The 22302-nt window shown below is 29.0% G+C and overlaps 1 protein-coding gene across 3 annotated transcripts in view; it reads right to left on the reverse strand.

The window, feature by feature from the left end:
* Positions 1-16495: 16495 nt before the first annotated feature.
* Positions 16496-22302, reverse strand: part of LOC100213633 (potassium voltage-gated channel subfamily H member 2) — a 43151-nt gene continuing 37344 nt past the window's right edge. For 2 of the 3 annotated variants that reach the window (XM_065805705.1, XM_065805706.1), the window contains 4 exons: positions 19084-19283; positions 18751-19003; positions 18116-18306; positions 16496-17318 (listed from right to left, as the gene is read on the reverse strand). In XM_065805705.1, the coding sequence (XP_065661777.1) occupies positions 16926-17318; positions 18116-18306; positions 18751-19003; positions 19084-19283 (1037 nt within the window). In that variant the 3' untranslated portion in view covers positions 16496-16925. Of the gene's footprint in view, positions 17319-18115; positions 18315-18750; positions 19004-19083; positions 19284-22302 lie in introns of all 3 variants that reach the window. The other variant, XR_010640849.1, reaches the window with a different exon arrangement.

The following is a 22302-nucleotide window of genomic DNA, read 5'->3' on the forward strand; positions in this document are numbered from 1 at the left end:
ATATATATATATATATATATATATATATATATATTATATATATATATATATATATATATATATATATATATATATATATATATATATATATATATATCATATAATGATATAAAAATAAAAATAAAATAATAATATATTATATATTATGTTTACCTTCAAGAGAAGTTAAGGCAATTTGAATAGGGGATCGTTTCCAAATAATGTCATGCAGTATTTGAACGTTTTTAATCCCTTTCCCCCCCCCCCCTTCCCCTCTAACATCGTCACAACATCGTAAATCTTTATTACTAAGTCGTGTATCACTTCACAAAACCAATGACCCTTCTAAACGTGACGTAATTTATGGATAAACCCTAGGCACATAAGCAACTTTAAGTTGAGTGGTTTACTTCACTCACCTTAAATACTTTTCCATTTTGATTTAAATAAACAAAATATATAGAAGCAGGGGTTGCAAACTTCTTTAAGTTTGCACTCTTAAAAAAAAATTTATTAATGTTCAAGGTAAAATTGATAGGCGAGTAACATTGAAAGGTGTTAAGCTTAATATTTTTACGTGTCACCGGATGACCATTGTTTAAATAATATTAACAGATACTAGAGTCTTATGTTTCTTTTTATCCGCGTAATAGTAAATATAACAGCACAAAACGGTGGACTTATTTTTAATTTTTTTATTGAAAAATTTTAATTGTAAGCTGGGCCAGATTTACCATCGTTGGGGCCCGGGCTAAAATTTTGTCTTTCAGGATAATTAGTAATGCATTACCCAACGTAGTGATTTGATTAATGAAATAATTTTATTATCGATAAAATTAAATATTAGATGATAAAGGAAATAGAGTGCATTTCGCAATAGTATTACACTTTCTATAGGAATATTGTCAGTTTGCTAGATTTGAATAGCTTTAATATTTTATTGTCTCAAAAATAAATCGTAAACATGCTTTCCTAGCTTTTCTGTTAGCAAAGTCTAAGATATTTTCAAAGTTTATTTCACTTATGATGTTACTTTTAATATTTATAAAAGCCAGGTTAGGGAACCGTTTTTGAAGCATTGAGTTACGCAGATATTTTTGATCAGTGTTATTTTAGAAAAATCTTTTCTCGAGTAGTTGTTATGATTAGCATAAAGTTTATACGGAGATAATACGGAGCGCAATCACAACATTAGAGAGCTCATCCTGCGCACCTTTTTTGAGTATAATTGAACAGAAAACTTTCCATGCCTAAGTCCATTTAATCTTTATCAAAAAACACCTTTCTGCTACCATTTCTTCATATTCTTTAAAAATATTCACGTTTTGACATTTTGACATGACAAACTCCTTCAGTGGTTGCATGCTAGTATACAACCACTGGTATTCACTATGGTATTCAATTGTAGTTTTGATTTTTTAGTGGACTTTAAAGTTTGTTAAAGGATTTTTATTTTTTATATCGGCTCTTTCTAAGAAGTCATATGAAAATATTGCATATATTCTGGTTTCCAGATGCAGCATGCGTGCATAAAGACATAGATCCCTTAGATAATCTTTCTTAATAGCGAATAGCAAAGTTTGTATAGCACATTTCTAATCTGTAAATAGACATTTACAAGAATTTTAATGGCACCTGCTCTGTAACTCCAACGCGTTGAACTGATTTTTATAGGTACACATGCACAATTGCTGTATTCTTATTTCCAAACTTTACACAATATCTCATAGCGACGAGTGAGACTGGTGGAAAAAACATAACTCTTCAAAAACTTTTACAACAAAAAAACTATATCAAACCCACATCTGCGCAATGTATTTTTATCAGATCTTGTCAGATAAAATACAACGTTAGTCAAAAAAGCTAGTTTTATGTTTAACACGATAAAAATACAATTTTTATTCTAAGTATTTATTTATGCATATTTATTTATATAATTATTTGCTTATTTATTTATTTATTCAATTATTTAATACTAAAAAGCAAGTTTTATGCTTCGATGTTGTTTCAACATCGCAGATCGACCCCGTCAATCCAATGTTGAAGCAACGTTGTTTTTACGTTGGCCGCGCCGCTAACCTAAAACTAACATTGCACAGATGCATTGTTGTTCAAAAAAAACCAGCATTGTCGTTCGAAAAAGCTGATCAAAATATGAAGATGTTATTTGATTTGGTTTAAATTTTGTAGCAAATATGTTTTGAGGCAAATCCAATATGGTGAACATAATTGCTAAAAAATAGATCAAGTGTTGTAAAGTATTAAAAAAAAAACATTTTATTTCCGTTACAGTTACATTAATTTATTACAGTTTCTTCTTCTTTTTAATTTTTTTAAATTTTTTTATTTTAGGTGCCCCAAGAAGTCCTAACGGTCTTGCCACAGAGCACTGCGGAAGTGCATTTAACCAGAAAGTTCACGCCTCCTTCCTTACCGTGACGCGAAAATATGTCCAGAGCTCGTTTCGAACCTGGATCTCCTGCTTATAAAGCAAGCGTTCTAACCACTGCGCCACGGCCGCACCTTCTTAATCATCTTCTTCTTTTTCTTCTGCCTCATCAATCAAATCTTAAGCAGCCGTGGCGCAGGGGTAGCGCATTTGCCTTAGAAACAAAGGATCCGTGGTTCAATCTCTGGGCAAGTTTTACGACACCGGTTAGGAAGGAGGCATGATCATCCAATTAAACGCTCATCCGTGGTGCTCTGTAATATGACTGTAAGGACTTTTTAGGGCACCTAAATAAAAAAATTAAAAAATTAAAAAATCTTCATTATTTTGATATCTGTTTCCTCATCGCCTGCACAATGTTTATTTCCTCATTATCTGCATTGGAATTTTTATAATCTTCTACCACAGAACTTTTTAATTTTTTGATATTCATTTTCCTATAGATAAAACGTAGGTATCTGTGGTTGCCAAAAGTGTCTTAAAAATTTATTTCATAGTCTCAATTCTTGAAAACTTTTGATGAAAACTCAAACGATATTGTTAACCAACTTATTTTTTTTGGTCTTTTCAAAACTTTGCCTTTTTTTCGGTTTTTTTAAACTTTGTTATTAAATTGCTTAGATGTTACGTGCAAAGATAATACCATTGCATAGATTTGGTGTTGGTGATCGCATGATATACTTAACCATCTATAATTGTCATACTTAAATTGTATCGAACCAAATTTTTTTTTTATATGAAAGGTTGTTTATTATATATACTATATATAGTATATTAATAGCTAGAGTTGTTCAGTCTGTTTGTCAAAAAGCGCATTTCAGTTTTCTCGGTTTCTTTTGTAAATTTTAACTTCAGAGATCTGCAGCAGAAAGTTGAAGACGGCTTCGAATTGTTTCATAAAATCATTTTTTCTTTCGTTTTTTGATTTACAACTAAAATTTGCAATGAAAGAAGCAAAGTAAAAAATAAACTTGCATTTGATATATTTGGATCTTCAAAAGTCATTTAATAAATGCTTTGTTTGGAGGTTCAGTCAAAGCCCCAAATTATAAATCAAAGTCATATTCGACTTTCTGATTGAATTTAGGGTGTTGTCTATTCAGTAGCAACATTTTTTTGCTGCCAATGCAGTCTAATATGGTGAATAAAGTACATTTATGCATTCTGCTTTTACCTGATTACTCAAATGCTGGTAAAAACTTTATGCCGATTTTAAGTCAAATAGAAGTGCTAGAACTTCATTTGCATCATAAAAGGCTGGCAATTGTGCCAGATACTAGTCTTTCGTATATTTTGTTGTCTTGGATGGACTTAAAAGTGTATCGTCTCTTGTATCTTCGTTTCACATCGCCTGAGTGCCCTGAACCTTAAAATCTTATTTGCGTAACAAACAGTAAACCTCCCGGACTGAACTTTGTTCTCATTTCCTCAGTTCTTCTTCTTTTTGACTTATCAGATAATGTTGCCGGCGGGTTTGTTGATTTATTCACGCTTTGCATCAATTTGAAAATTTTTTTGTTTATGAAACCAGCTTTCTTTCTTTTTGAAAAATAATTTTATAGTTGAAATGCTTCCTTATATTTGGTTCTATATTCTGTAAACAAAACAGTAATAGTTCTCGTGTCATCAGAAGTTATAATTACATACCCACACTTTTCCTAACGGGTATTTGTTTTTAAAAATTACAAATACCCGTAGGGTTGCTTTATAAATACATTTAAGTTACTGTATAAATACTTTTAATGCAATAAAAATACAATTTTTATTTTAAGTATTTATTTATGCATATTTATTTATATATGTATTTGCTTATTTATTTATTCATTCAATTATTTAATACTAAAAAGCGTAAAAAGCGTAATTTTATAAAGCACGTTCAATATCCGAGCCCCAAAAAACATGCAACTTTTATGCAACTTAATCAAGAAGTTAGAAACTTTTTCTTATGATAATGTTATTAAAAAAGACCAACATATGCGGTAGTGGCGTTGTGGTAAAGCGATGGCCTTATAAGCGAGAGGTTCCGAGTTCAATCCCCACCACGTCCCTGGTAGTACCGCACTCAACTTGTTTCTCCGTGCAGCGGCCTTGTTTGTCAAGGTTTGTGTTTCGGAGTTATAAAGCTGAGAGAGGGTTATAACCATAATTAAGTAGCCTCCTCGTCTGAAATGGCCTACTTGGCCTTGGGGAGGTGAATTAGCAAATAAAAAAATAAAAAATTCGGTTTAAGAAATGAAACCGTTATGTAATCATTTTCTGACGATTGAATAATGGTATTAGTGGCGCTCTTCGTCACAAAGCGTAGAAGAAAGCGTTGTTTTTGTCCTTTTTCTACTTGTAATTATTCCGATCAAAATAGTCAAAAAAATAGTGGTAGGTTTCATCCTTATGCAAAATATTGCATCCTTATGCAATATTTTGCATAAGGATGAAACTTGGTACAGACGTTGGGGATATTATTAAAAATAAAATATATAAAGTCCCCACCGATTACACATTAGGGTGGAGTGAAAATAACATTTTTCAGAAATACAACTTGTCTCCCTGATTTTTATATTAGCTATAAGAAAACTAAAAAAACGAGACCAAAATGAGCAAAATTGGACTAGAATTTATTAAAGGCAGCGCAAATTTTGCATTAAAAATTATTTTTTTATGTAGAAGTTACAAAGAGAAAACATATTGTTTGAATTATCCATTAGTATTATGACCAAAATAATCACTTTTGTATTAAAAAATTATATTAAAATACATTTAAAAGAAAGATATTTCAATGAAAAAGATTGAATATTTGGCATAAAATTTAATAAAATACATGTTCTACAAGTTTCAATACAAACCATATTTTTAAATGTTAGTTAGAATATTTTGTTTGTAAATTTACTTAAATTACTATATATGTAACTTTTATTCGTCATTTTCTAGAGTTCTCAGTACCAGTATGGTCGCCGTATCAAAAAGTTGACTTTAAAGTAATTGAACAAATTCAGCTTCGAGCAACCAAACTGATTAAATCAATTAGGTGTTTCGGTTACAAAGATCGATTAAAAGTTTTGAAATTGAAAACTCTAACTAAACGAAGAGAAAGTGGTGATATAATCCAACTATTTAAAATTTGAACATTAAAAAGACAGAACATAAAATAAAAACTGTTCAAAATCATATTAGAGGTCACTGTTTTAAACATCATAGGGAAACAACAAAAAATCTACAAAGGCATAATTTTTTTTACGATAGATCGGCAAACTTGTGGGACTCATTGCCTTTGAAACTAGTCAAATCATCGTCTGTAAACTCCTTTAAAGCAGGGTTCGACTGTTGGACGAACAACAACCGATTGAAGCGGCTGTCACAGTGTGGTTAAAGCATGCTCACTGGCCAATCTAGTTACAGCAACAAATACTAACTAACTAACTAATAGTATTATTAATAATTGAATAACAAATTTATTATAATGTATAATATATTTATTATGAATTTTAATTAGTCGAATATGGATTGTGTTGACATGTTATGTTTTTATATAGAGTTTAATACTATGCCATGTTTACTTATACAATGGTAATACTATAATATACAAAAACTTTATTATATATATTTCAGTAAATAGAATGTTAAGATCTAAAACAGATCATCCCTTGTTTGGATTTTCAAAGCCGCTCTTTGTAGTGTAACTGCCAACAAATATGATGCGGCATATGAAATATTTGCGAGAAAATGTAAGCAACCTGTACTACATATCATTTTTTCAAACAATATTTAAGTTAAATATATAATAAAATTTTACAGAAATTTCCAGGAAAAACCAACAAAAAGAATGAACGAGCTTTAACAGCAATGCAGGTCTTAAAAATTTGAGAAAAATAAAACATACCTATTGTGTCATCATTTACATCATTGAAAAAGTTTATAACCTATTTGAGCAGAGCAAAAAGCTGAAAAAAATTCCAATTGCTGACGGAGAAAAAAAAAAGTTCAGTTCTATAAGGGTAAACTAGCTAAACTCTTTGATATATCTTCTTGCCAATGCAAAGATTTTAAAAAATGCTGCTGTGCAAAAGTTAATATGGTATCAGCTATGGAGCACACTTTTCTGGAAGATCAAAAGATTAAATGTAATATGGGTATTGGATCAATTGACAAAGAAGTTACAGCAAAATTGCAGAATACCCAAAGCAAACAGAGCTCAAGCCTTAACGATGCAGTTCCACAAGATTCTATTGTTTCTTTCTCACCTATTACTTTAAAACGGCCTGCTATAGATGAAAACACTCCACCATCATCATTATCATCTTCAAAGCAAAACGCAATTGTCTCTCCCTTCTCTTTCATAAGTCTGCGACAGCTATGGACTCTCAAAAAGATCTGCTGCAGCTTGGGCATCAGCTGTACTTGAAGATATTGGCATTATTTCAAATGATGACAAAAAATATGTTATTGACTGGAGCAAAATAAAACGTGAGCGCATGAAAGCCATGGATAACTTGAAAGTTAGTGAAGCCAAAGTAAAAGCGTTTTATTTTGATGTCAAAAAAAACCAGACTCTTAAATAATTTTAATAAGAAGAAAACCATAGTGATTGAAGAGTACACATTCTTGATTTAAGAACCTGTAGGGGGCTTTTTAATTTTTATATTACATGGAAAATAAGCTTCCACTATGTCATTTGTTTTCAGAATTGGATGGAATAACATCTGGTCCTAGATACTATTCAGGCTCTATTGGAAAGTCCCTTGAAACTTGTGAAATCTTAAAGGTTGTTGATTTTCAACCTATAAACCATAATGTAGAAATGCCGGAGGTTGACAGAAAAGTGCTCATTACAGATCAGCTTTACATTTTTAACATCTGCCAAGCTGTACCTAGTGGTACTTGTTATGTCAATAGTGCAGCCCAGGAAAACTGGCTATCAAGAAGAAGTCTTCTATTTTTCACGGCAGCAAACATCTATGTAGCACAATAGCCAAATCACACGATAGGCCAGATGCATTACAAAAGGTAGTAGACAAAGTTATTCAAACAAATGCATTCTTTGGTCATCAAGAAAATATTCTTCTGGCAATGATATCACAAGATCAAGAAATCCAATAATTAGGCGTGTACAGAGAGCTAGAGAAGAAAGAAGTTTGAATGCTAATCTAGGCACTAAACTAGGCAGCGTAAATTTCTTAGTACATGCACATGCGCGGTGCTCTGCAATAAGCCCCTAACCCTAACCCTAAGCCTGACCCTGACCCTAACCCTAACCCATAATCCTAACCCTAACCCTGACCCTAATCCCTTCAGCAAAAAACTTCGCAGCAAAAGCTTATGTGCCAATACAAATCTATCAAAATGATGGTGTAGTCGGTTATAGTAAAATAAATGTGCAATACTTCTCTTATGAAAGTTAAGCACCAGTATCTTTATTTCAAAAAGTAGACGTCATATAGTTTTATGGTAAAAGCAAGAATTTATCATTACCCGGTTAGAATGGTTTTGTTGAACGTTTAACAAGTAATATGATGAGTTTTTCTAAATCCAAAATTTTATTTTTACCATTTCACCAACCAACAAGTAACTACAGTATGCACTACGTTACTTTGTGCTTTACAAAGTGCAAAAAATTATGGCCACAAAGTATGCATTATTACTTTCGATCAATCTCTATATGCAAAAGCTCGAGAAATTGTATTTGAAACACCTGACGGATCTGAACTATTGAAGATCGTAATAAGACTTGGAGGATTTCATTTAATTATTTCATTTTTTGCACCAATTTGTTATATTATGCAAGGTAGTGGCATACAAGAGGTGCATTCGTTAGTTTATGCATCTAAGTCATTAGAATAAATGCTCAATGACCATTGTATGGGCTCTCACAGTGAGAGCTGTTAGAGCACATACATTACTTCAGCTCACTTTAGCAATAACAATATTAAAATAATTTGTTATTTATGACGAGTTAGATGCAATTCTTAATATCAAATATTAAAAATGTTATAAATAATATAATTTCATATAATTTCATATCAAAAGTGGTGACGATAATGAAATATGCAAAGGATCACCTTACCAATGGAAAACTAAAATAATTTAAAAACATTAAAACTATGAATACAATATTTTAATACGGTTTCGATTGCAAAGAATTTTATAAGAGCTAAACGCATGGAAGTTTGGCAAGCTTATTGAAGAGCATTAAAGAAATGCTTCCTAATTTCCACGCATCAGGACATTTTCTTTATGCTAAGCCTGCGCACTTGTATTTGCACGATATGCTACAATAAGAGAAGCTAATGAATTGTAGTGTTTATCAAAAGTTCATCTATATAAAATTAATAAAAAAAAGGATTTTTAACTGTTAGACGTTAAGATAAACCCAGTTGTGGTATTTCAATGGATCACCATAATCGAGCAACCAATGATGAAATCAATGAAGAAAAATGAAGGTATTGCTCGAGGAAGAAGCAAAAAAGACAGTGTTATAAATAAATAGGTTTATGGCATGCATACAATAAATACTATTCGTGAAGGATTGGAAGATCTTGTTGATATTAGAATGGAAACAACAGTTGAGCATGTAGATGCAAGTGGTTCCAGGGCCGGTGCAAGGGCTATGCGAATTATGGGGTCGCATAGTGCGCTGGCTTTTCTGGCTTTTCGTTTTTTTTTTAATTTTAATTTGGATTTAAACAAGTAAAAGTTAAAAATAATATTTGGCGTCTTTAATGTGTACATATTAGGGGCGCCAAAGTTGATACGCTAGACTATTGATTTTGTAAATATTCAGCACGTCAATGTAAATACTCAGCACGTCAATGAAAAAAATAATTAAATCAAAAAGTAGTAGTTAGGTGATTGTTTGAAAGAATAAGTTTATTAGTTTATTGTTTATATACACCGTGTTTTTGTGTGTTAAATGTTTATTGTAACTGTATATTTACATATTAGGGGCGCCAAAGTTTATATTTTAAACTATTGATTTTGTAAGTATTTGCTCAGTACTTAAATGAAAAAACAATTACAGCTAAAAGTAATCGTTAGTTAAATATTTGAAAAAATAAGTGGGTGAGTTATTATGGCAGAAAAAAAGAAACCTTCGGGTTTCTTTTATAGAAAACGCAAATCAGATATGGAGAGATTTCAATTTCAGGTAAGAAATAATACAAGAGTGCATATATTATTATCAAGTTAGTTAATAAATACAATAATAATAATTTAGAGAGATAATAGACCGTTATTTAAGCCTTAATAACCATTGTGTGCTATTTTCACAACACTTTTTTTATTGATATTGGGTGTTGGGTGTACTTTCAACCATATTTATAAGTCACAACAAAAAAAAAAAAAAAAAATAACTTGCACTCTAGGAGCAGAAGATGTCAGAAGAAAGTCCGCAGTCTCAAGTTTTAAAAGACATTCCTGTAGAAGGAGTTGAATCTTTTTCTCTAAGAGAACGCTTACATTACCAACCAAGTACGAGTACGTCAAGTTCACCATCTTCATTTTAGTTAAAAAAATTATATACAGATACAGTGAAAGGCCTTCGAAAGTACCAAGTCTTGTTTCAAAATTATATGCAGATACAGTGAAAGGCCTTCGAAAGTACCAAGTCTTGTTTCAAAATTATATTCAGATACAGTGAAAGGCCTTCGAAAGTACCAAGTCTTGTTTTAAAATAAAAATACAGTCAAAGGCCTTCGAAAGTACCAAGTCTTCGAAAGTACCAAGTCTTGTTTTAAAATAAAAATACAGTCAAAGGCCTTCGAAAGTACCAAGTCTTCGAAAGTACCAAGTCTTGTTTCAAAATAAAAATACAGTGAAAGGCCTTCGAAAGTACCAAGTCTTCGAAAGTACCAAGTTTCTTGTTTTAAAATTAAAACTTTAACTTTAACTCCTCTCCAATGAAATCTATTTTGAATTTAGTTAAAAAAATCTGCCGCAAATTTAAAAATGTTTTTAAAAATATAAGTATATAATGCCAAGGTATTTTTTTTTTTTTCCATTTATTTATGTTTATCGCTTAAACAAGTGTAAATTGTATAAGATTACAAAGAATTTAAGCGGACTTTTCCACCACGTTAGTCTTTATTTATTTAAAAACTTTATTTTTAGTTGAATGTTTACAATAGTTTTATAAAATATATAAGCTAATTAAAATCAACAAATTAAACTCTTCACACAAATAAGTGAGTTAAAAAAAACTAAATCAAAATACAGTTGTATATTTATTTTGTATGCATATAAATATATGCATATATTACAATTCTTGAAATTAGTAAAAATAAAAAACAAACAAAAAATACAAAAATAAAAGATAAAATATAAAAAAATACTTTAAACAAATTTTACAAACAAAAGATTTCTATGTCATTTTAAAAAAGTGAAAAAAGTAGGGTTATGTAAGTTGGAAAAAATCAACTAAAAACCTTTGTAATAATCATCCTTCATCCACTATTAAAAATGAACTTTAAAAATAATGTTGTTTTTGTATAAAACCTCATTTAGTAAAATAATCATCGTTATTGTTTTAGAACTCTGGTGCCGAGGAAAATGCGGTCACTTCGTCACTATCATGGGACTCGCTTGAAGACTGCGGAATGTGGTCAGCCAGAAACACAGTGCTTGTTGTAAAAGGACCCGTGCAGGTTAAAAAGGTTAAAAAATATTAACTTTCCTATCGACAGTAGTTCAGGCAGACGGTTCACAGTTGTCAATTACAAAACTAAGTTGCCAAATGGAGAAGACATTGACAGGGATTGGCTAGTGTATTCAATATCTAAAAATTCAGTATTTTGTTTTTTTTGAAAGCTATTTAGTACTGATGAAATATATCTTTCTGGAACAGAGGGGTACTCTGATTGGCAAAACATGTCAAATGTTTTACGTACACATAAAAGGTCAACCTCTCACGGAAATGCGACCATTTCTTTTCGAGAACTTGCCACGAGATTGCAATTAGGCAATACTATTGATTCCCAACATCAACGTATGATTCAAGCTGAAACTGACCATTGGTATGCAGTTTTAAAACGACTTGTTTGTATTGTGCAATTCCTTGGAACTCAAGGATTGGCTTTTCGTGGAACAAGTGAAATAGTTTTCAAAGAAAACAATGGAAACATTTTAAAACTTGTTGAACACATTGCAAAATTTGACACTGTCCTTTCTGAGTTCAAAATGAGTTTATTGTTCTTCTTTCCTTTAAAGTTACAGAGCATATTGTGTGTGAACTGAAAAAAGCTTTGTATTATTCTATAATTTTTGACTGCACTCCTGACGTAAGTCGTAAAGAACAAATGACTCTTGTAGTTCGGTTTGTCTATGCAGTTTCAGGTGAAGAAGTAAACGTAAGCGAATATTTTCTTGGATTTGTTCAGGTCTCAGATACATCTGGGCAAGGGTTGACAGATTGCTTGTTAGACGAGCTTTCAAAAAAAGGAATATCTTTACAAAATATGCGTGGCCAAGGTTATGATAATGGATCAAATATAAAGGGAAAGAATGTAGGAGTACAAAAAGGATCTTTGACCTTAACCCACGAGCTTTTTTTGTTCCTTGTGGAAGTCGTTCATTAAATCTTGTTGTTAATGATGCAGCACTTTCCTGCACTTTAGCGGTTAACTTTTTCAACAATATACAGGAACTTTATAACTTTTTTTCTGGATCAAACTATAGATGGAATATTTTAACAAACCATGTAACTAGCTTGACTGTAAAACCTTTAAGTGAAACCCGTTGGGACAGCAGGATAGACGCCCTTGAACCTTTGCGATACCACATTGATGAGATTTATGACGCTGTCTATGAATCAACGTTAGATTCTAAGATTGATGCTTTTGGAAAATGTACCGCTATGAAAATTGCCAAAAAAATCACAGATTTCAAATTCCTCTGCTGTTTGATCACTTAGTATGATGTTTTGTTCAAAATTAATTTAGTAAGCAAAACACTTCAGATGAAAACTGTTGATTTGCAAATTGCTTTGAAACTAATTGAAAGTGTTAAGTATTTTTTGGAGAACTTGAGATCAGAAAATGGACTGAATAACGTTATTAAAGATGCAAAGGAACTAGCCGAAAAACTGAACATCGATCCAAATTTCTCTGATGAAGTAGTGGTTAGGCCAAGAAAAATCAAAAGGCAATTTTTCTATGAAAGCAAAGATGAACCTTTGAAGTCGACAAAAGAGTCTTTCTAAGTAAATTTCTTTTTTGTAGTTTTAGACACTGCAATTAATTTATTGTCAGAAAGATTTGAACTGATGGAAAATCGCAGCAAACATTTCGAATTCCTCTATAACTTGAAAAAAATAGGCAAATGTGAAACATATGCAATTAAAGAAAAGTGCAAAAACCTGCAATCCATTTTGACAGTTGATGGCAAGAGTGACATCAATGGGAATGAATTGTTTTGTGAAATTGCAATTTTAGCTCCAATGTTGCCAAACGATAGCTACCCCAAAACAACATTGTCTTATATTACAAAAAAACGCTTGATTGACATCTTTCCCAAAGTGTATCTAGAACTGAGAATTTTGCTTACCCTCCCTGTATCAGTGGCCTGTGGAGAAAGAAGTTTTTCTAAATTGAAAATTATCAAAAATTACCTTCAATCGACTCTTTCTCAGGACCGCCTTAGTGGGATGGCCACATTAGCAATTGAACACCAGGTTCTGAGTACAAATGAAACCAATTCATTTCTAAAAGACTTTGCTAAAGTTAAGACAAGAAAAGTTTATTTCTAAAAGTTTCTAAAAGCATTGTGTTTGTTAAAGGCTTTACAACTTTTTAAAATTATTATTCAATACAATGTTTGATTTACTATTTACATTGTCTATAAAAGTTATTTTACGATGTTTATTGTTTAATGTCACTTTGTATTATTAATCTACCTAAAAAATATACTTTTAGGGTTATTTATTTATTCATAAAAAGTATGATATTTACTATTCCATTGGATAGTTTTATAGACAACATGTTTATATATATATATATATATATATATATATATATATATATATATATATATATATATATATATATATATATATATATATATATATATATATTTTAATATATCTTTTTGTTAATTTCTTTGTTTAAAAATTAATTTTACGGCGCTTTTAATTATGTATTCAGTTTTTAAGTAATGTACGGTAAACATTTAATAGAATATTATGTCTGTAATGTATTTTAGGGGTTTTAATAAGTATGTACAATTTACCGAAAACACATTTTATGATAAATTAATGATACGCATACCATTATGATTTTTTTATTACAACTGTTGTGAAAAATTAATGGTTTATTTATATAACCTACTCTACTAAAATATATTTGTATAATATATAGCTCTACTTTATGTATTGTGTAAAGTATGATATTTACTATTATACTTTATATATTATTTATGTTTGTGATGTATTCTAGAGGTTTTAATAAGTATGCACAATTTACCGAAAACACATTTTATGATAAGTTAATGATACGCATACCATTGTATTTTGATTTTTTTATTACAACTGTCGTGAAAAATTATTGGTTTATTTATATAACCTACTCTACTAAAATATATTTGATTGTTCATTTAATTTTTAAGAAACAATCACATACAAATATACTCATCTTATTATTTAAAAACTTAAAAAAATATTAAACCCTAAAAATACTTTTTAGAGTTTTAAATGACTATACTTTTTTTTATAATAAGGGGCGCCAAACCTTGATCTGGCATATACAAAAAAAAGTCCTAAAACCGGCCCTGAGTGGTTCACGAGTAAAGAAAGCTTCTAGAGATACTGAGTGGTTTTATTAAATGTCTAAATGGGCGGGAAAAACGTTTAATATCAAATTAAAACGCACTGATAAAATACTCTCTTTTTTAACCATGAGTAACATTTTAAAGGTTTATTGATAAAAAAAGTACCTGTAGATCAAATATTGTTATTTCAACGTATGAGTATTACTTAGACATTTGTTGATGAAATTGAAAAACCTTTTTGAATGTGAATTAGCCCCCTATCCATTATTACTGTTTGATGAAACTGTAATGCAAAAAACACAAAAATCAGCTATTTACGATTGATTTGAGTCAGTGAACATTAAAATTGACAACACAAATACCAGTTACATTATTGATAAAGGATATTTATTACGCCACGTTGTGTGGGATCGAGAAGAAACGTTCAACGTTATTTTTGATAAATAAATTTAGTATGTACATAGACATTTTGGTCATCAAGTCCCTATAAGAGCATTTGACGGTTATACTGATAAAAGAATAATGTTAAAGCTGCAGAACATCGTCATCTTAAGATTTCATTTGTGATCAATTTGTAACGGTGCAAACTAGGCAAAATTAACTCCTTGTTAAATAAGCCAAAATTAACTCCAAGACCTAACAACAGGTCTTGCTTCATTTTATAAGAAAAGCTATCAACTGCAAATATTATAGTGAAGCAAGCGGATAATGACGCTGATGCCCTCTTAATTGAAACAGCTATAGAGAACAATTAAGTACATCGAATACAACTCAACAGAACAAGCTCAACAACCAACAGAAATGTATTCATCAAAAAGTTTATTAAAAAGTTTCTAATCCACAAGACACCATCACAGACGGGATTCGTTTTCTTCTTGCTCTATATGGAGCTAAAAAAAAAGGTTGTTTGCATAGACAAATATAAATATTAAAGTTTTGTAAAAAATCCACGGAACAGCAAAAAAGTGCAATTATCTTGTCTTCATCCAACATCTGTTTCTGCTTGTCAACACTTATGTCAAGTATACTATCAAGTTTAAGTATAGCTTGGCAATCAACTGAATCCAGCAGACTGGAGTTGGAAGTTAGTAGGTAATTAGAGCCAGTTCAAACTTTACTCCCACCATCTCCGGAAAGACTTTTCAACACCATCTTTTTCAATTACAAAAAAGGGTTGTAGTGCAAAATGTAGCTGCATAAAAGTCAATTTATTGTGTTTACCAGTATGTACTAATTGTCGAAGCCAGTCTTGCTCTGTGTTGAATCAATTTCAACAAATAAAGATTTTGATAATATTAATGATAAGACAGCTAATGTATCTTTTTCAAATTTCCAGCTAGAAAAAAAAAAAAGAAGAAGAAGTACAATAAGAAGATGAAGAAAAAGTAGAAGAAGAACAAAGCGAAGAAGATATAGCATACTATTATATATAATAATATATAGTAATAATACTAATATATAAAACATAATATACAGATTATGTTGAACTAGACTTCTTCAATTTTAAGGTTTACAATCTCAGAAATAGTAATTCTTAGTAAAAAAAGTATAAAGACAATTTTTGGTAGCTAATTTCATGATCCAAAACTTTTGCTTCTTCTTCTTTTTTTTTTTTTTAAAAAAAAAAAAAAAAAAAAAATATTAAGCAAAAGTTTTTTCCAGAAAAATATAAAAAAAAATAGTTTTTTATATTTTTCTCGATAAAACTTACCGTTTACCAGAAAAATATAAAAACTATTTTTTTCAACCTTTGAACTTGAATAACTTTTTTCGGTGGTCGGTGGGGACTTTTAATACTTTATTTGTAATAATGTCCCCAAGGTCTGAACAAATTTCAGCTCTATGCGAGTTATTGTAAATTGAATATCTATTTTGACCGGGCTTTAATATTAATATCAATAGTTCTAGGCATCAATTATAATTAAAATTGAACAAATTTATTTGAAGCTCCTAAATAATTAGCTTTTTTTTATTTTTCGTCTTAATAACAGCATGTTACAGCACTGTTTCTAGTTAGTGAATTTGTTAAATTACAAAAATGACAATAAAAAAATACTTAAATAATTGCAAACATAGTGGAAAGTTTTTTAACTTTAATTAACTCAAAGACTACTTAAGAGTTTGCTCACAAGATAACTTGAGAATTTAAATCACCCAAAAGATATCAAGCAAATGAAGAAAAGTTTAATTCCACCCCAATAACTCGACCTTTAGCTCCGCTTGTTAAACTGACTGTCTTTGGCTTATCTCATTAGCAAAACTGTGCAATTTAGCCCTGAATTGTAATAAAATCAAAATATTTGTGAATAAAAAGTTAAAAAGTAACATTTTAAAAGTTATATTAAGTTTACAAATACTTAAACTGATAAACCAAATTAAAAATAGCAGGTTATATTATAACAAATTAAAAATAGCAGGTTATATTTAAGTTAATTAAATAAACCAAAATAAAATAAATAATCTAAAATTAGTTAAATAAAAAAAAAAGTAACGTATAAAGTTGAACAAAGCTTTGAATGATGGTTGTTTTTTTTTTTTTTTTGAACTTTAATTTTTCTCCTAGCTTAAAAGTGTTTGATCACGGTGGATAGTTGTTAAATACTTCTACTTTTCATTTTTTTTTTCAAGTTTTAACTTTAAACTATGTTATATTGATTACTTTGTAATGATTGGTTGACAAATATATCACTATTTTGAGAGACAAAATCGAAAACCTATTTCTCGGACTATGCCAGTAGATTAGAAAATTTCGCTATACTGAAGAATCACCATTTGCAAAGAAGTATTTATCTGTGTTATTTCTAAAGCAGTTTAACTCATTAGAATTATTTTCAAGTTCAATAGGATGATTCGCTAGTTCAGGGGTAACTTTATTAAATTTTTTAATTATAACATTTCGTGCATCTTTTGTTTGTGTTTTTATAGCAACTGATTTTGTCTTGACATCAAAGGTTTCTTGAGCAACTTTTTTATTTAGCTCAATTGGTAGTTTTTGGATTTTCACATTGAGTAAACTTCCCGGTTTTAATTTAGACGTGGACTCATCCTGATTTTCAGTTTCAAGTGAAATATCTGCTAATTGACTTTTTGATGCTACCCAGTTGTTCAAAATGACTTCTTTAACTTTGTATCGGTCTTTCTGAATCTAAAAAACAGTTTTATAACACAATATAATTAAATAAAAAAGCATATCATAAACGTTGCTGTTGCAATCAATCTATTTGTCTGTTTATTACTGGTAATAATGTTTTTACTTATTTTACGTTTGTCAGCTAAACAGCTTAAAGTTGGTGCGTGTCTACAGTTTTTGCAAAAATAATTTGAGACTTTTGCGTTTTTCATATATTATTAATAAAAAATAAACAAACAAATCTTAATTATAAATGAGTAATGTCTAGACTATTTGCCAACATGTATGCAAAGAATGGAGAGAAAAATAAAAGTAACAATTTTTGCAAAGGCTTTTTTAGTTGAGCACAGTTGACCTTTTATATTTATTTTATATTATATATATTTTATATTATATATATTTTGTATTTATTGGAAACAACTTCCATTAAGCAATACCAGTTACGCCGCACCACACTGAAAGCATTTTTTGGATGAAGTTCAGGTTTTGGAGTCGGTATTGGCTTTTGAGAAAAGGTGTGTGTAAAAGAAAATTGTGCACACATCCAATAAGTTTGTTAATAATATGATTCTAAAATTATCTATAACTAGCACATTTTTTTTTTTTTTTTTTTCTATTAAACATTTTAACTTTAATTTTTTCCAATTGATTTTTATAAAAATTTTAAAAAATTGCTAATTTACATTATATGTAGGCTACATTATGTGAAAAACGTAACCTTTTAATGAAGCATATTAAATGAATAAAAAAAGGATAGAAACCAAACAACAAAACAAAATAAAACTTGTGATAAATATAAATGAAGCTTATACCTTTTTTGTTATGTCAACAGATAATTTTAAAGTATATTTCATTTTATTTAGTTCTTCAGGAAAAATTGCAAGAGCTTTAAGCAATCCATCTACATTAATACTGTGTACAATACCATAAGATGTAGATTTTACTTCACAAGTTGATTTCTCTGGTTTAGCAACAAGTCTTTGTCCAAACGAGTCGCCAGGTCCTGAAAATCTTTAATACGTATGTTATCTATATTATTTCACATAATATGTTATAGATAAGTTTCCTCATCTAATACTTAATATAAAAAAGCATGGACCGAGTTCAATCCTTTGTGTGATTTGTCTATTGTAGTATAATAATAATGCAATGTTTTCTCTAAATCTTAGATTCTTATCGTCAAACTGTTTGCAATCTCTGAATCTTAGATTCTTATCGTCAATTTTCTTATATTAATCTAAAACCTTATTTGTACAAAACTTAAAAATAAGATTTTTATTTTTTTTCAAAAACTAATTTTAAATGTTTTCTTTTTTCAGTTTACCAAAATAAAACTATTAGCGGTATTTTTTATTCAAATCTAAAAATTAAAAAAAATATTCAAAATTGCATTTACTAAACTAGTGTTAAAAACTAGTGCATAAATACTTAAAATGGATTATTTTACCAATGAGACCAATGAGTTCTTCGTTGCAGTTAACTTCAAAAGCTCCCGAAATCACAAAGTAAATAGAGTCTACCATTTCACAATAGGAAACAAGTATGTCGCCAGGGGGTGTTCTTAAGACCCAAAAAAACCGAGAAACTGATCGCTGAGCTTCTTTAGACATGTTTTTAAAACATGGTTCTTTCTCAAGAACTTTTTTATGAATGCATAAACAGAGGTCAGATTGCAAGTCACGTGGATACCTGTTCATTATCTAAAAAAAAGATAAAAGAAAAATTTTAAAAATTTAAAAAAATGTTTTTTTAAAAACTTAATAATTTTGAATTTAAATACTCTATCTTGGTTTACTCCTTTTGTTACGGTCCAAGTAGCTATAAAGTAATCTTTAAGTCGAGATCCTATGCTATTTGGGACTTTATATGTCTTAATAAAATGTTGTATTGCATTCAATTGTGCTGAATATTTATTTGTTGCATGGTAAAGTTGTGCAATGATGTTATTAACTTTTCCGAATATGAATGCATACAGTACACCTAAAAACATAAAGTACAAGACACATTCAATACATAGTTGAGTATATAGGGGAGAGTGGGGTCATGGCGAATGCGGGTTAAATCCGAACATGGTCAAAACAGCATTGTAAAAAAATAAATTCGACAATTTCTTTTTACCTGCTGAGAAGGGATCCTATGCTCAGTTGCCCAGACGTGCAGCAGTGTAATAAAGCTGCGGATGTTGTTTACTATAATTTGATTTTAACTTTTTCTAATAATTTTATGCAACTTTTTTTTTGAGTAACACTCTGTTGTAGCTTCTATGGAAATAAAGCCACTCCTTTCTTTGTTGTTGTTGTTGCATAATATAATTTTTAGACTTAGTTATTACAATTTGCATTTTATTCGTTATTACACAACAGTGTTTGTAATTGCCCCCCTCCCCTCCACCCGATGTATTCGGAATTACCCCACGTAGCTAGGGTAATTCCGAACACCAATGGTTTTATTTTTGCCATATATTTTTATTTTATTTAAAGATTTTTAAAAATTGCTTTTGATGGTTTGTGACTGAATAGTTAAACTAATTGATAAGCAATAAATATGATCAATTTTGTAGAAATGGTGTCTTTAATTCGCATTCCCGCTTAGGTGTTCGCCGATACCCCACTCTCCCCTAAGTGCGTTTATTTTTTGGTATATATTCATTTATTAAATTAAAATGTAAAAAAATAAATATAGATAAACGTTTGTAAGGAATAATAGATTTCTTTCAGACGTTTTTAATATTTAAAAACAAATCTGTAAGAAATCTATACAAATGCAATGTATTTGCATAGATGCGTGTTATTCCCGTTAGATGTCTATACGACGTTTTCTGAATATACTATAAGCGCTTGTAAAATATTTTTGTTAAAGGTTGTATATTTATACTGTGTATTTGTATTGGTGTCAAATTAACAAAAGCCTCCAAAAATTTGATTCCGCGGGAGAATTTTTTATTTGTAAATATTCAACTTTAAAAATTTAACAACAGATTAACTAATGAGAAAAGCTGTCGCTGATCATTCAAAAAACTGTTGTAGAATTTTTAGTGGAAAAGGAGTGGAAACACCAATTTAAAAATAAAAATTATTAATTTTTTTTCGTTGTTAGATGAATGAGATGTATTTACGAAAGACGTTAGAAATACAAAGTCACTTATTGCTAATTTTATTATTGCTTATTTTATTGTAAATGTTGGCCACAGTATACTTATTTATAGTAATACTAATTGAAAAGTTTAATTGTTTATAGTAATAATAATTGAAAAAATAAAAATTCGATAGCATCTTAAACCCTGCTAATATTATAAACTAAAATGAAATATAATAATGATCTTGTTTTCAAAACATTGTATACAAATAAATTTTGCATAAAATTTTAGCAATATGCAAACATAAATTTAAAAACGTAAACAAATATAATTTTAACAGTTTTCATATATTTTTAATAGTTTTTTAAATCAAACTTAATAAGAAGTTTAGCTATATTCCAATTATATTTTCATTTTGATTAAAACGTTTTTACTGTTGTTTACGGTTGTTGAAAACTAAACTTATAATTTTGTTAATAATATAATATTAATATTATTGCTAATAATATTAATATTATTGATAGTAATATTTATATTATTGATGATAATATAAATATTATTGATAATGATAATGACATTATTGATAATAATAATAATAATATTATTATTATTATTGATATTAATAATATTAGCCAATGTTTTCTTTAAGGCTTGGCAAAAGCTGGGAAACTTCAAAACCATTTCTTGGTTTTTTTAAATTGTAAAATCGGGTAACTGGTTTCAAACCGGTTTTTTTAACATAAAAGCAAATTTTTATTATTGCTTTATAAATCCAATGTAACCTACGGAATTGATATACTGGAACTAGCGCTGTAAACTAAAGAAAATTTTTCATACTTCAGCTAAAATAAAAAATTTAAAATAACATTTTTTTATTTTTATCGATTATTAAACATTAATTTTAATCAATGTAACATTAACATCTTTATTACTCATTATTAATTTAGTTCAAATTGAATGAACTTTGATATATTTTTTTTTAAAACTCTTTCTTTTCCGATCCTTATTCTTTTTTAAAATTACAAATTTGTTGACAACAAATTTGTTTTTGTTGTTTAATAATTTTAATTTGAGGTTGTTATTTTTATTTTATTTTTTATTTTAACAATCTCAAATTAAAATAATTAAACAACAAACGTAATGAAACAACAAATAAAGATATCAAAAAAAAAAAGTTGAGTGGTACTTGTCTTTTTTGAATTGTTTTAATTATTATAAGTATTTTAAAATTTAAATATTGTTGAAAGGTTCTGACAGTTTGTAATCTAATAATAATTAGTAGAAAAAATATTGAAGTATGGCCATTCTAAATTATAGGGGCAATGCCCCAAGAATTTAGAATTAAATTTATTCATTTTTATATTAATGATACATTCTCATCTTTCAATAAACTCAACTTTATTTTTAATGCTGACTATACACAAGTATTTTTTAGCCACAAAAACATTAACCTAATGTTTAATACGGTTAATCAAAAACTAAATAATTTAAACGAATGATTTAAAGCCAACAAACTCTCGCTAAACGTAGAAAAAAGCAAATTTAATCTATTTACAAAATTTTTTGATTCAGACACCATTCCCTTAAAACCTCCTAAACTGTTTATTTACAAAACTAAACTTAAAAGAGAATACTTAATCAACTTTTTTTTATTATTTACAAAACTAAACTTAAAAGAGAATACTTAATCAATTTTTTTTTATTATTTACAAAACTAAACTTAAAAGAGAATACTTAATCAACTTTTTTTATTATTTACAAAACTAAACTTAAAAGAGAATACTTAATCAACTTTTTAGGTATAATTCTTTATGAGACTGTTAACTAAAGCAATCATATCAAAATAATGGAAAAGAAAATTTCTAAAATTGTTGGAATTATGCATAAATCAAAGCATCTTTTTAATACAACTTGTTTAAAAAA

Source organism: Hydra vulgaris, chromosome 09 (genome assembly GCF_038396675.1).
Source record: "Hydra vulgaris chromosome 09, alternate assembly HydraT2T_AEP".
Lineage (NCBI taxonomy): Eukaryota > Metazoa > Cnidaria > Hydrozoa > Anthoathecata > Hydridae > Hydra > Hydra vulgaris.